A 14,800-nucleotide genomic window follows, 5' to 3' on the forward strand; every position below is an offset into this window, starting at 1 on the left:
CGCAATATCCCTGCATGTGTGTGTTTATAGATGGGTGTTGAGCACTGCTAGTGAGCTACTGAAAGATGCAGGAGATAAACAAGTGGCAATAAACTTGATCCGATATCAGAACAGCGAAATAGATGGCCAACAGAAATTCGGGAAGGGGGAGTTCTTAAGTAAAGTCATGTAAGACCAACGAAGATCAGATATATGTTGGTGTGTTTATAAGCATACTCAATAAACACGGTCCGTTTGTCACCTTGGGGGCGTGCAGAGTTATGCTCCTTCAGTTTTATTCCGGTCCAAAAACAACGAGACGAAAAGAAAAAGATGGACCGCTGTGCATTCTCGTGTAGGTTACGATACATACCGATACAAAACCGTCGATAGTAGGTTTAAGTAAGGGGAAACTCCCCGAACAAAAGGAACACTTCAACGTACTCTTGGTCATCCTCATCCTCTCGACATTGTCGGCTTCGTTACCAATTCCCCATATCAAATAATCAATCTCGTGTACTTTCACCTTTCAAGAACAACCCAATCAACACGAAAACACGTGACCAACGGCTAGGTAACATTGTTTTGCACCGTATAAGCATAAACACACACGAAAAAAAAACCGTACTGCAAGGTGTTCAAGGTGTTCATACCCTGTTCTAGTGCGCGCACAATCGCACATGACTACATATTAAATGTGAGCAAACGAGACAGAAAGTTAGAGAGATAGAAAGATAGAAAGAGGGACAGAAAGATGGAGAAAGAATCTAATAATCCTTTAAGAAAAAAAAATCCTCCCCAAACATGGCTCGCGTATATACAAACCCTGCATGAAAACTTCCATTGTACTACTCGATGTAACAAGTGTCTATAGTGAAACGCAACCCTAGCAAATGAACAAGGAAAAAAAACTCCCAAAGCGAATGTTAGTAAAAATGAACAAATCGAATACTACTAAATCTTAACAAAACCCCCTTCTTACATCTTTGTACTTTGCTACAACCTATTTACCTTTCGGCATCTTTCGGAATCATAAACTTACCCTTTATATCAACGTACAACGTTAGGCAAATCTATAAATGTAAAGACCAATTAGGCAAAACAAAAGAAAAAAAGCTAGCAACGAAGAAGACAAAAAAAGAAACAAACGGAAACAAATTAACGAATTAAACGGAATGAAAAAGTAAGAAAATCGAATCAAAACAAACCATTCAAAAAAGGAAGCAGCAAGCGCAAAAGGATAAGTAAAGAAGCGCACGAACCAACATACGAATGAAGGAAATGCAAAAAAAGAATTGCAATGTACAATGGATAATATCTTGCTGCAAGAAAAAAAGCCTGCTTCTCACGACCACTTATACTACACAAAATGCAAGTACTACTATTGCTGCTACTACAACTACCACTACTAACCCCTACCAACTAACGCTATTGAAAAAAAACAAACAAACAAACTATTGCCACGATGTTATTATCCCTTTTTCGAACATTTTCTCTTTGTGTAGTGCTTGTAACTATTTAAAAGGAAGTCAACCAAATACAAAATGGAGTAAAACAACAGATAACTAGAGTGCTGAACCGTAAGAAAATCAAAGAAATGCAACAGAACAGAACAGAAAGGTGCAAAACAAAACTACCCACGAGGAAACATAGGCTATAGTAAAGGAAGAAGTAACCAGCTACCAGAAAGCAAAAAGCGACGTAGTGAAAACGCTTTCCTTATTTTCCTAACCTCACTTCCGTCGCCCACACCGAAGGCACACAGACAGGCAATTACCAAACGCCGTTTCATCTCCAACCATCGACATTTGTTCCGTTCTAGCGCCATTAACACACCCAAAACTTCCAAAAGCCGCACTGTTGAACCGTACTTCACAAATGTAGATTTAAATGAGAAAGAAAAGGATGAGCAAACAATTGCAAGCGACAAATAAACGGCAGCAGGACACGGAAAAGCCAAAGTTCGATTAGATCACGAAGAGATAATACGCGTGGTAACACCAGAATGATGATTGTGTTTTTCCTGTTTTGACTGTGCGTGTACGTGTGTGTGTGTTAATAAGGCAAACGTTTTATGTGCTAAACCACCAGTGAACAAGAGAGTATAAACGAATTTGTTAAAGTTTTCTGTTATAAACCGAAGTTTTGTAATTGACGCTGGGAAACAACACACGAACGGCGCGTGTGTATGTGTGTGTGTGTGTATGTGGGTGTGTATTTGGAAGAAGAATAATCATCCGCAAACCCACACACACACACACACACACACATACAATTTATGCAAGAAAAAAGTGCTGCAACTGTTGCAGCAGCGAATAGTTTAGGTTGCGTGGAGGATACGATTATGGCGTTTAATGTTACTAGGATGAACATTTAATGCAACCGTGTTGAATGTGTATGACGATGATGATGATGAAAGAAGAAAGATCAATAAAATGATTATTTAAAAAAGCGGAACAAATGTGTGCTGAATCCGTTTATTTTTTTCTATGTGAAGCTTTATGCAGCTGGAACAGCGTCAATCAATTTGCTGAATGGAGGTGCCTGGTGTTTCATCCATGCAGTCAATAGAGACTTAGGTAATGAAACTAATACATATGTAAAAGGGAGACAACACAATGAGTGGAGTGTATTTCGTTTATTAGATCTGAACTTCTCGGCGGTTGGCGAATCACCGCCCTCGCTCGTCTTCGTGACGTCTCTATAATAATTTTCCTTCTTGACACAGGGTGACCCTTATTATTTTTTCCCAAAACTTCTGTACACATATGCTATTTGCTCAATATCCGGAAACTTTTCTCTTTGTCTCCCCGTCGATTGATTAAAGAATTCGTCAATAATTTCATGACAATTTTCGTTTTATTCAAGTTTAGACACACGATACTATGAACTGCTCCGGTGGCTACCAACAGGTACAGTGTCCTTCATTGAAGACGTCGAGTTACGTTTGAACCATTCGATCATTTATACTCGCTACACCTGCATTAGTTGTGTCTCAACGTTTATTCATCATTAATTCAATAATTTGAAGAACTCTTAAAGCGCCTTTACACGATAGCAATTTTTGCTCAACCGCAACTGTCAAACGCTTGTTTCAGTGGTGTGCAACTAATCTTAGCAGGTCTGAACGCGATGTAAACATGACATTTTTCTGAAACATGAAAAATTTCGCTTAACCAACCCAGGCCGAGAATTATTTCACAATTGTGAAACTTTTTTTGACAGTTCGTGAAAATTTTTCGATGGCGGAAAATTGCTATCGTGTATGTTCACCCTTACCAGTTAGTTGCCTTGCTTTCTTCATAGCAATTCCTAACAGAGTTCAGTTTGTTTTCCTTTAGTCGTTATTGTATTGTTTCTGTTTTCAAAAATTAAAAAAAAAACCCTCGGAATATTTCGTCACTTGCAAAGCTTGAGCTCTCAAGCTCATTTTTTTTCAAGAGACCTAGTTTACACAAGCTACAAAAAATTAAACTCTTGATAATAAGTTCGCATTAAGAACGTCGTTAATCCCGAGGACTTTAGGTAATCCGTGGGGTCGTTTTATGCTTTCTTTTCTTTCTCATTATGAAATATGGTTGAAATTTTCTGAACTGCCTCTTCCTTCATTTCGGATATCAAGCGATCGTCTACGAATTAGGTAATACTGATTCACTCATGCACGAGTTATCATTCTAATATTTCAGATAACTCTTCTTCAAAATCATTCAGCCCTGGTTCGTGATTGAGAGAGATCGAGATAAATCATGGAAAATTGATTTTCAACAGCCAAATAAGTGTTATAAGAGGCGAAGTGCATGCTTAACACAAACTAAGAATCCATTTAAAACAACACATTTCAACAGTGAATCGTTACTGTATTTGTATATCATATCATATCCATCTTGGCACACGTACACACGAAAGCCTAACGTACACTCACACGCTTTTCCATTAACTGCTAACAATTTCAAATTAGTTCCTCGAGTTCAACCACAATTAGCACACCACCGACAGACGTTCGACTCTTTAATATGAAACCTAAATCTTCCAATCATCTCCACTGTCTGGCAATACTAAAACACTACCACTATCTTACACAAATATGCGTTACACACACTGGTCACTAACACTGCGCTAGTGTACTCGAAGTACATTGGTCAGTGCAACAGCAGTTAGTAGGGCAACACCCAAGGAAGTAACCGAGCTAGCACCCTGTGTTGTGGTTTCCGGATCGATCGTAGTGCTGCCACCAGTTATCGCTGCATCGGTTGTGGTTGTTATTGTGGCTGAAGTTGACACAGTTGTTGATGCAACGGTCGTAGTAGTAACTGCAGGATCGACTGTGGTTCCCTCTGTGGTAGTGGACTCGACCGTAGTTGTACTCTCGGGCGTCACAGGCTCAACTGTAGTAGTAGTAACTGCAGGATCGACTGTGGTTTCCTCTGTGGTAGTGGACTCGATCGTAGTTGTACTCTCGGGAGTCACAGGCTCAACTGTCGTAGTAGTAACTGCAGGATCGACTGTTGTTTCCTCTGTGGTAGTGGACTCGATCGTAGTTGTACTCTCAGGAGTCACAGGCTCAACTGTCGTAGTAGTAACTTCAGGATCGACTGTGGTTTCCTCTGTGGTAGTGGACTCGATCGTAGTTGTACTCTCGGGAGTCACAGGCTCAACTGTCGTAGTAGTAACTTCAGGATCGACTGTTGTTTCCTCTGTGGTAGTGGACTCGATCGTAGTTGTACTCTCGGGTGTCACAGGCTCAACTGTCGTAGTAGTAACTTCAGGATCGACTGTGGTTTCCTCTGTGGTAGTGGACTCGATCGTAGTTGTACTCTCGGGAGTCACAGGCTCAACTGTCGTAGTAGTAAGTGCAGGATCGACTGTCGTTTCCTCTTCGGTAGTTGAATCGTCTCGCTGAACTGAATCAGGCGTACTTAATTCCCCTTGAAATTGAAATGTTCATTTGCAAACACAGTGCAACCAATTAGACTAACCACACATGTATCCATCTTCGCAGAAACCTGTCTTCGGTACGGTACCTTCAAGGTTATCTACAGGTTTCTTACCTTCCCTATACATTGAAGCACGTTTTGCTGCTGCTGCTAATTGGGCGTCGATAATTATCGGTCCTCTCCTAAAATCACACCGCAACCAGCGCAACCATCGGAACATTAGTAAAACAAAAACTCCCCATAACGCGATCTTCACCACACACTCTCGACAGTGTTCACCTCGCCATACCTCGGTTCATCATCCACCGGGACACTGGTCACCATTGCGACGGCCACGATGGCCAACACCAACATCACTGTACGAAGATCCATCACGGCTACGGCACTACACCCGGAACTCGGAACACGATCGATGAAATGAGACACGAAACTGCTAAGCACCTTGCCACCTTGCAAGCCAAACGTATACTGCAGCCAATTGGCGATTGATACGCTGCTTTTGAAGAGCCGTTACATCCGTAACCTCCAATTTGCCGATATCAAGTTCACACTAAGCTCCCGAGTGTGTCGCTGTAAGATAAAGTTCGATGTCGTTGCCGTTGTCACCCCGTTTATTGAGTGGGACGAGAATCTTCGTTCCGCTTCCCTTCCCCTCCCCCCTGGATAGCGCATCCGGGGCACATTCAGAGCCAGAGCAGAACAGAGCGCATCACCCATCGGGTAGAACACCCGCACCATGTTGCAGATGTCGCGAAAAGTACCTTTCGAATGGTACCTTATCTCGCGCTGTTCGTTCCTTTCCACCCGCAATCCATTTTGGCCTAAATGACATACACACACTGAGGGTGGGGGTCCGTACCGTACCGTAGAACGTTGCACCGTTTCACACGGCCACGGTCACAGAGACGCACGCGCGCACACAGTACGGATGGCCTAACGACAGCACGGCTCCGCATATCCGGGCAATTATAACCTTGGCCATAGTCAAGTACCTTCACGGCTTTCCGCAAAATCGATCGTACCACCTCCCGGCCGTTTCGATGCATCATCCATTTGTTCGCCCGGTTGCGGGAACAACCCAACCCGGATTTGATGGAAACCTGATAAAAAATGTAAACCCCTGCGTTGCCATTCCCGGCCGGACTGACGAGGTGCAAACCGGCCAGCTGGTGGGCTTCTGAAGAGCCTGGCCACACGGCACAGCATTGCCAATCGATAGTGAAAATCGCATCGATGGAATGGGGTTGTTGTGTACGCACTTTAGATGCAGTTGTAACTACATCCCCAAAGTGGAGTGGATCGATCGGTACAGCTAAGCCCCGCAATCTAATCTTTTTAAGTTGTGCTAAAATGTACACAACTTTCCCAAAGCACATGCTTGAATACATACATGGGATCCCTTACCCTGAGCCCTCTCACACCAACCTCGGGAACACCACACCCTCCAATCTCGACAAATGGCCAGTGTCCGAACGTAAAACCGCCCCGTTTCACCATTTACTGACGCTGATTTTATTTATGACACCTGCCATATACAGCCCTAAACCATCCAAATACAGAAGCGATAACAGGAACGCGATGAGGTAAGAAAGGAAAGCCACGACCAACACTTACAAATGTGTTTTGTTGCTGAATGCTGATTTTGTTTTGCTAATGGACAACTCTGTCCACTCCTCCTCGTAACGCTGGCAACGCTTTTTGAAAATTTATAATGCTCCGTAAACGGTAATATAATCAGCGTTGTTTAGCGCTGGTTCATCTACATCTACGCTGTTTGCGGCACGTCTCGATCTAAATCCGAAGCGGATTTTATCGTGGGAAAGATGCTCCCCTGTACGATTACGCACTAAACTTCCCGATATCGTTTCGTGCGTATCATCATGTAGTGTGCCGTCGCTAAAAACCTCCAACCAGCCTTGCAACCGTCCTTCAAACGTTGTTATTTTTCAAATTGCCCACCAAATAGCTGCTTTGATCAAAGGCAATTAAGAAATCGTGCCCGTAAAATTCTTCACTGCACAAGTTCTTTACCTGAATTCTTTACCGCACGCTCATAAAACACTGAAGGTTATCAGCATAATAATTTGGCAAACTTTTGGGAGTGATGCAATGCAAACGTTGATCGCGGCGTGGAAAAGAACGCACCGCGAGTGGAACGAAAAAGAAATCGTTTCATTGATAAGGATGACTAGAATGTAAAGGATGATTAGAATGTGAAAAAATGCTTGGCAACAATATCGCCACGCTACGACGTTTTACGTCAAACTACAACAGTTAATCACTCTTTCATGAAAAAATAACCATAGTAAGCCGTGAAATATTGGCGGCAATGTGCTGATGGGTTTTAAGCAGCGATTTTGGTTTTGTTTTGCCAAGCATACCTTTACCGGCTCCAATCTAAATAAGTAACTTAACACATTTTATAACGCTTAATAACGCCTTTAAAATAGTTCTGTTTAGTAACATTTTAGTAAGATTTTTGTAATTTACACAGCATTGAAAGTAACGGAGCTTCTAACGCTGCACTGCATTCTTCGGGAGCTTCTCTTTGGGTTATTTCTATAAGTAATAGAAATTAGTTAGTTGGTTAGCGTTGAATGAGTCAACATATCAAGATATAAATTAAGCTCCCCGCCTCCTAGTGGTGAATACAACATTATTTGGTCTTCTGTAAATATCTTATTGTGCACAGACAATTGGTAACGTTATCAGTTACTGCTTTCGAGGCTTTGTTTGAACTGCAATTGGACCAAATTGGAACTGAGGCGTTTTTCATGTTGCGGTTCTTTGTGTTCCACCGATGGTCGAGTTCTGGATATAGAGCCGTACTGACTTTTATAGTACACTCTAACTGCTGGAGCAAGATAAGAAGTTATGTTACTGATCGTTCAGGAACTGCAATAATCAACGTAAAGTGCAGAATTAAGATGAAGATCTCGGGATAATGTGATCTTCTCGATCCTCTTGGAGTTTGTAGCAATTAATCCCAGCAGTGAAGAAGCACCTGGAAAAGATGGCGGAAGCGTCATTCAAACCTGGTTGCATTTGAGGAATAAGGAATCTTCCAGAATGAGCGAGGCTTTGATATAAATATTCTTTCCCTTTGCTTGAGAATAACGTTTTGCCAAAGATCACCAACGCTCCTATTGACAGAACATTACAAAGGTAAACCTCAATAAAAAATAACGTTTTTACATGCACACGTTAGAAAAAAAATCATACGAAATTAATTAGTCTAAACCGCTATAAAAATGTATTATCCCTATCGTCTATTAGGTAAAAAAGTCAATTACATATATACCCCTAGCACGTTGTACAACGAAATGCGGAAGAAGGCAGTACAATGCGCCACGATCCTGACCCTGAAAAGGCACACGAGTTTATTTTTTCATTTTTCATTTATTCCCACCGAAGATTCACGATGCGCCCGCCCGTTATCAGTGACGTTTGAAGCGTTGTCACATTCGCCGATAGAACGCTTGGTGTAGAGCATTGTGCGGCTCACTTATCAGGCTCGCTTCTTTCACCCCCAAAAAAAAAAACGCAACCCAATGGAACGCGTGAGATGCTGCACGCATTCTACCGGCGCTATAGAGAGAGCCACCGCCGGTGATCGTGCGAGAGCGATCTCCGGGTGATCTTCCCGAGAGGCGACTGTTATAAATACCAGCACAACCGCTGTGCCACCGCTGCAGTCGACATGTGCTAAGCGAAATCATCGTTACTATAAGCGTGTCTGTCCCCGAGCGTCTTGTGCTACGAGTGCCCGTACTATACCAGCAGCGTAGCATCTGTGTAGCTTCTTCTTCTGCGTGCGTGCGATTCGTTGTAAAGCTTGCTTTATTTTACCACTGTGAGATTAAATAACCTAGCTCCGTGCACAAAATGACGATCAACGAACGTACGACGCTGCTGCCGAAGGAGTACCAGAAGACGTACAGCATCGCCATTCCGCAGGACGATGTGAACAATAATATCAGCAACAGCACCAACGACAATGGCGTACTGAGCGAGTAGTAAGTATCGGCAATCGATTGTATTGCGTGTAAAATCAGTGAAACACTTGTCGGATTGGACATGCAACATGCTTGTGTGTGACAAGCATCTTGATGCTTTACCGGTGTTCAGTGGTCGACTCTTCAACCAATCAATCGAATTCAGCACTAATATGAAGAGCTGTTTACCAATGTGTTAAACAAGTTCGTTTCCGCAACACCTCGCTTCCCTTTCACTCCACAATCTCAGCCTAGACGACCTGCCGCACAGATCGTTATCGATACAAAACGGGTAACGCGACGGTACGATAAGCAAACAGCGAAGTAAACTGCTCGTTGTACAACGCTTCGTGTGAATTAGTCTTTCGCCGGTTGATTGATTAGTAGCAGTACAGATTTCGCATCCGTTTGATATGGTTCCGTCTTTATGAGCGCCAAGCCCAACCTTGCATTGAAAAAAAGCTACCAGCATTTCCTTTACCCACATCCGCATCTCTTATCTTAAGATGACGCACCAAAAACAGGTTACCATCGAATGAGTTGCATTCAGCGTGCAAGAGAGAAAGAGAAAGAGTGAGTAAGGATTAATCAGCATTTAATCCAATTTTTTATATAATATCCTTCACCAACACAAATGCAGTCAGCTCATGATGGCGTAGCCTAGTAACGCCTTCCAATACAATCAGCGTTACTCGTGTGGTTACCAAGATACTGATGAGTGACAGTAAAAGGCACACATTAAAACCTGCTCAAATGATTATATCGACAAGCGTGTCCCAACAGTTTAGTACGTAAAAGGCAGGAAAACATATACCAAACATTTAATTTTCTCTCTTTATTCGGTTTTATTGCAGCGACAGCTATGCACTAACAAAGGACGAGCTGAACAAATACATTGACGACCCCTGGTGGGTAAAGATGCGGTACGGATGCTTTGCTACCTGCTGGATCGTTTGCCTGATTGCGCTGGGCATTTCACTCTACATAGCGGCCGATGCCCTCCGACATGACGTTTGTGGTGCCTCGTTAGCCAACAACGCTACAGTTGCACCGACAACAACAAGCCCCGACAGCCCAACCACAAATCCTTTCGCAAACGTGGAACCAAGCACGCCTGCTACGATCGTGTTTGCTTTGCTAAATCAACCAACCTCGTAAAGGACACGGTACAGCTGGTCGCTTCGGTTTTGATTTATAGCATAGCATCCATAGTGGTTTTACTCGCATCGCTGTGATCCCGCTCGTTCATGTGATTCCCCCTACGGTAGAAGAAGAAATTATTTATTATCATTAGACGACACCCCGTAACAAAAAGTGCAATTCGCACCTGATATCGCATTTGCAACGAGAAGTGTGTGTGTTTCAGACACGTGTCACGATAGGGCTCGATTGGAGCAGGCGGAAAACCGGAATTCGATAGCGCATCGTGTGGTGAGTGTCGGATCGTGTAACGGTGCTGAATCGCTCGGTCGATCGATGCGGTTCGAATGGAGATGTTTTGTTCCGGAACACGGCTCAAATTTCCTTCACCGCCGACTGGAAAGAACGACTGTAAGCAGATGATGTAACTCGGTGGGAAATTTACTCATCTCAGGGATTTGTTTATGGTACGGTATACAAATGGGCATTGCCAGTGTTGATACGGATCGTTGCATCCCCTGCAAAGGGATGGCATTGACGCGACGCAACACAAGATTAGGTGCAATCGTAGCTTTTTCTATACAAGAACGAGTCGGTACTTATAAGGACAGATTAGAATGTTACAAATAAACGAATGATATTTACTTGACTATAAATAACTATTTATTTATTTATTTTTATTTGTTTATTTATTTATTTATTTATTTATTTATTTATTTATTTATTTATTTATTTATTTATTTATTTATTTATTTATTTATTTATTTATTTATTTATTTATTTATTTATTTATTTATTTATTTATTTATTTATTTATTTATTTATTTATTTATTTATTTATTTATTTATTTATTTATTTCTTTATTTCTTTATTTATTTATTTATTTATTTATTTATTTATTTATTTTATTTAACTAGTATTTGTGTTCGTCTACATTAGTTGTGAGAGAAAAACAACCTAAGCAATATTGGTATAAAAATCTTATAGTCTTTTTAAAATGAAATTCTCATCTTTTGAATTAATGTTATTCGCTTTCCCTTTAATGTATGAAATTTACAGGAATACTAACAAGTCTTGAACAACATTACCTTGCTATAAATTAAGGAAAAATTTTAAGTAAAATAAGTTAAAAGTCCCTACATTTCTAAAAACCGAACTCATTAAAAAAACCTTGATTTTGACTTCAATTTTGAGTCTTGGACCCCTTTTTGTCGTGATGTTCTTGCTAATATGTCCAAAGTCCTCTTCCGGCTCAACAATCTCAAGAGGTCTAAGCTTACCATTTTTGTCTTTCTTTGACTTAATTTGCCTTGCGTGTAAAGACCGGCGCCGCTATCAAATATACCTTCGGATCACCCCTAGTTACATAAATATCGTAAATCATCAGGCATCAAATTACATTAGGATTGTCTCTTGCAACAAAGTCTGGCTATACTTCCTTATATCCTAATAGAAAAAAATCCTTATATCCTAATAGATTCGCAGAAATCTTTATATCCTAATAGATTCGCTGTCCAATCATTTCGGGCCTAACATTCGGAAAGTAATGGATTGTATCTCATATGTGGAACAATCGATCACCGTCAGCAAGTCGCATAGTCAAAAAGACGAACATGAATAGGGAATATCATATAATATTTTGGAAATTCTTAAATAAAGATGTATGTGAACTGATTAAGCTCAAAAAAAGACAATTTTCCGAGTAGTAACTCTGTAGTAAATTATGTTCATCATAAATTATGTACCTTTAGTTACAATCTACACGTTAAATATTATCAAAAAACTATAAAAGTTCATCAAAAGTACACAATTTTAACGCGAATAGTTATGACACACATACCACATACAAAGTGAAACGTAATTCCAAACGGTCCATAGATTCGTCATCCGGCAAAATCCACCCATGTACGATGGCGTAGCTTCCGGCGGGTGCGAAGGTCAAGGTCCTTACCGTACAGCTTTCCTGTTTTTTCTGCTTATATATGTGTTTTTTTTTCTGCCATACCGATAAGGCAACAGCTGTACTTCGTTATCATCGGCAGCCAGGCAATCGAAAAGAATTGAACTTGCGAGACTGATCTGTGTCCGTGCCGTTTCCTGGTTTCCGTCACTCCGTCACAAAAGCCCGCCACTGCAAACGGCTCACGAAATGGTTGGCTTACGCAGCACAGATAATCCAATGCAAATAGGGGGGAATGTGCTGAATCAAACAATGAATTATGCTACATTGACCGTTCGTTTTGTTTACGAAGCAAGGCACGGGATGATGTAATTCTTATTTGCTCTTTAGTCAGACATGAATCTGTGGGAACGGACGGCCCATTGGGGAAATCCTTTCCGCAAATTGCATCAACTAAGGATGATGCGTTGTATTGTTTAGAAAATTTTACGAAAGTAAAGAAACTATGTGCGGAAGACATAAATACTTTAGCAACTTTAGAATCATTTTCATAACAATGTTGTATAGCTATGTTATTATTGACAGCATTAGTCATTTCTTGCGATAAATTCCACCCATAATCACTGTGGCTCATCCGTATCGGGTGATTCCCTTCGGGCGCAAAGAACATGTGCTCAATTTACTACATCGAAGACACTTCTCGTGAAATAATTAGGTACAATCAATGTACTTCAGAATTCTAGCAAACTCGACGCACTTGAGCGAAGACACCTTATCAATTAACCTTGAAAGGAACCGAGGCGTAACACAGCGCTGTTTCAACAACTCTACTTATCGAACAAGAAAGTAACGCACGTTTTCAAACAAGTCGATGATGATAAAAAAAACACTTGTTTACCTCACAAATATTTGTTCAATTATCGTTAAACTGCAATCGTCGTAGCTCAGCGCTGCTTTATCCTGCTTACACTACATTACGCTTCAACTGCAAAAGGCATCAAAGAAGGCGGAAAACTACTCCACGTGCTCTATCAAATTCGAAGTACCGAAAGCTAAAGTACACAACCACCCAACGTAAACGACACTGTATTTTCACTTTCCCCATAAAACACCGATTTTCCGGGGGGTGTGGGGGGGTCACTAATTAAAACACGAAGCGTGTTTAATTAAGCCCGGTTTTCGGTTGAAAAACAGGCTCATTTTCACTCATTAAGCTCGAATTTTCCCCGGTAACCAGGATCGGGTAGCAGGTAGCGTAAGTTCACCCTCCCCCACCTTAAAGAAGCATCCCCGACCCTTCCAGTGTGCGAGGAAATAAGAAAATTCCCTCAACCACACACACACACACATACACTTGTACATACAACGGTTGCCCCAAACACGGAAAATGCTTTAATTACTCTGTGGCACAATCCGCTTCCCGGTTTATTCCGGTATGTTCGGGAAATTGCTTACGATAAGGGTAGTAAAGGGGTGGTGAGAGGAGTGAGGAGAGTAGAGATGAAGAAACTTCCTGTGCAGGGGGAAACATAAGGGGCGGATGTGTCGTTTCTTTGCTTGCTGAGATCAGGAAAGGGCGTATGGACGGCGTAATGGTCAGTTGGAAGTAAACGAAGAAAGACTGTTAATGAATGGTGGTGAATGAACTGCCAGCTTCCTTTGATGGGTCAGATTTGACGGGGGTGCATAGGGAAGGCAACGAATGTTTTATTTTATGTTTTGCACAATATGCACTAAGATGATTTCATTTAAGAGCAAGAATAAATTAAAACGAACTTTATAAAATTTAACAGTTCATTGATCTATTTAATTTCAGAAGCGAGAAATATTATTATCTCTTCCAATGCTATTCTATTCTACGTACACAGGGTACTCGTTAGTGCAATTTGTTCTCTTTCACCCCCATAAGTAAAACCGGAAATTTCCCTCAATAAAGAAGAAAAGGAAGGCGAATAATTTCCGCTGTATACATCAATTCCCGTTTCATCTTTCCAACGCAAACAATCCCATTGACCTGGCAATAAACCCCACGGGTGAGGTGTTTTGTCTCGTTACTCACAGTATCGCAAGCACCAACACACACCGGCAACCGTGACGGTCTTTATGAAGCAGCGATAAATTTTCGTCTGTCACAATACCAGGCGCGCAGGAAAGCACCGGGCACCGAGCTCGTGTTCGGTAGCCAAGGTAACCACCCCATCACACTCGGTACGACAAAGGTTTGGGGTGAAATGACGCGATGTAAGCATACAAGTGTACGTTGAAATGACTGAGGTGGCGGTCTGTTACAGAACTGTCGGTAATGGAAATAAATATTAAGGTATCTTGCATTAGGTTTATATTTAATTTCCCTCTTTTTTGATCGATTTAAAATCACATTTATTAAGTGTTTTATCATTTATTAAGCATGTATGTAATAACATTTTTAAGTCATTTATTTGTTTATTTTCGTATTATTATTATTATTATGATTATTAATATTAGTTGTGAATTATTATGTATTATAAATTTATTAGTTATTTTTATAAATAACGAGAAAAAATCTCCATTTTAAGATACAACAAATCTCGTATTAAAACTCAACCCTCACAACAAAACACCAAAGACCATAGCCTTATTCCCACCGTTATCAAGCAAGCGCGACCGAAAAGAACATCAAACAACCCCCATCGGCGGTTCAATGAATCATCCACCCGCTTGTTCATGCACTTGTACCATTTATTCCTGCTTGCCTGGTCGATTCCGGGTGAAATGATCACTGGCGTCAGCAAGCCAAAACAAACACGATAACGCCTCGACGATTGCTCGCGAGGGGGATAAAAAAGGCACAGGACATCCCAGTATTGGTTTA

General features: G+C 41.2%; 2 protein-coding genes across 2 annotated transcripts; one reads left to right on the plus strand and one right to left on the minus strand.

The window, feature by feature from the left end:
• Positions 1-3,796: 3,796 nt before the first annotated feature.
• On the minus strand, positions 3,797-5,322 carry LOC128297754 (salivary glue protein Sgs-3-like). Its single transcript, XM_053033446.1, has 3 exons — positions 5,203-5,322; positions 5,028-5,095; positions 3,797-4,904 (listed from the first exon to the last, which is right to left on the minus strand). The coding sequence occupies exons 1-3, from the start codon at positions 5,283-5,285 to the stop codon at positions 4,096-4,098; spliced, it is 960 nt and encodes a 319-aa protein (XP_052889406.1). The 5' UTR covers positions 5,286-5,322; the 3' UTR covers positions 3,797-4,095.
• A 3,300-nt stretch (positions 5,323-8,622) lies between these two features.
• On the plus strand, positions 8,623-10,693 carry LOC128297938 (uncharacterized). The gene is made up of 2 exons (XM_053033655.1): positions 8,623-8,929; positions 9,763-10,693. The coding sequence occupies exons 1-2, from the start codon at positions 8,799-8,801 to the stop codon at positions 10,064-10,066; spliced, it is 435 nt and encodes a 144-aa protein (XP_052889615.1). The 5' UTR covers positions 8,623-8,798; the 3' UTR covers positions 10,067-10,693.
• The last annotated feature ends 4,107 nt before the right edge of the window (positions 10,694-14,800 follow it).

The sequence above is a fragment of the Anopheles moucheti genome, chromosome 2 (assembly GCF_943734755.1).
Source record: "Anopheles moucheti chromosome 2, idAnoMoucSN_F20_07, whole genome shotgun sequence".
NCBI classification, from domain to species: Eukaryota; Metazoa; Arthropoda; class Insecta; order Diptera; family Culicidae; genus Anopheles; species Anopheles moucheti.

Bases quoted from the DNA above. Each gene is read 5' to 3' on its own strand.
- LOC128297754 (XM_053033446.1), bottom strand. From the start codon at position 5,285: ATGGATCTTCGTACAGTGATGTTGGTGTTGGCCATCGTGGCCGTCGCA. The intron at 5,096-5,202 runs GTATGGCGAGGT...GTGTGATTTTAG, and splicing joins CCGGTGGATGATGAACCGAG to GAGAGGACCGATAATTATCG. The intron at 4,905-5,027 runs GTAAGAAACCTG...TTCAATTTCAAG, and splicing joins TGCTTCAATGTATAGGGAAG to GGGAATTAAGTACGCCTGAT.
- LOC128297938 (XM_053033655.1), top strand. From the start codon at position 8,799: ATGACGATCAACGAACGTACGACGCTGCTGCCGAAGGAGTACCAGAAG. The intron at 8,930-9,762 runs GTAAGTATCGGC...GTTTTATTGCAG, and splicing joins AATGGCGTACTGAGCGAGTA to CGACAGCTATGCACTAACAA.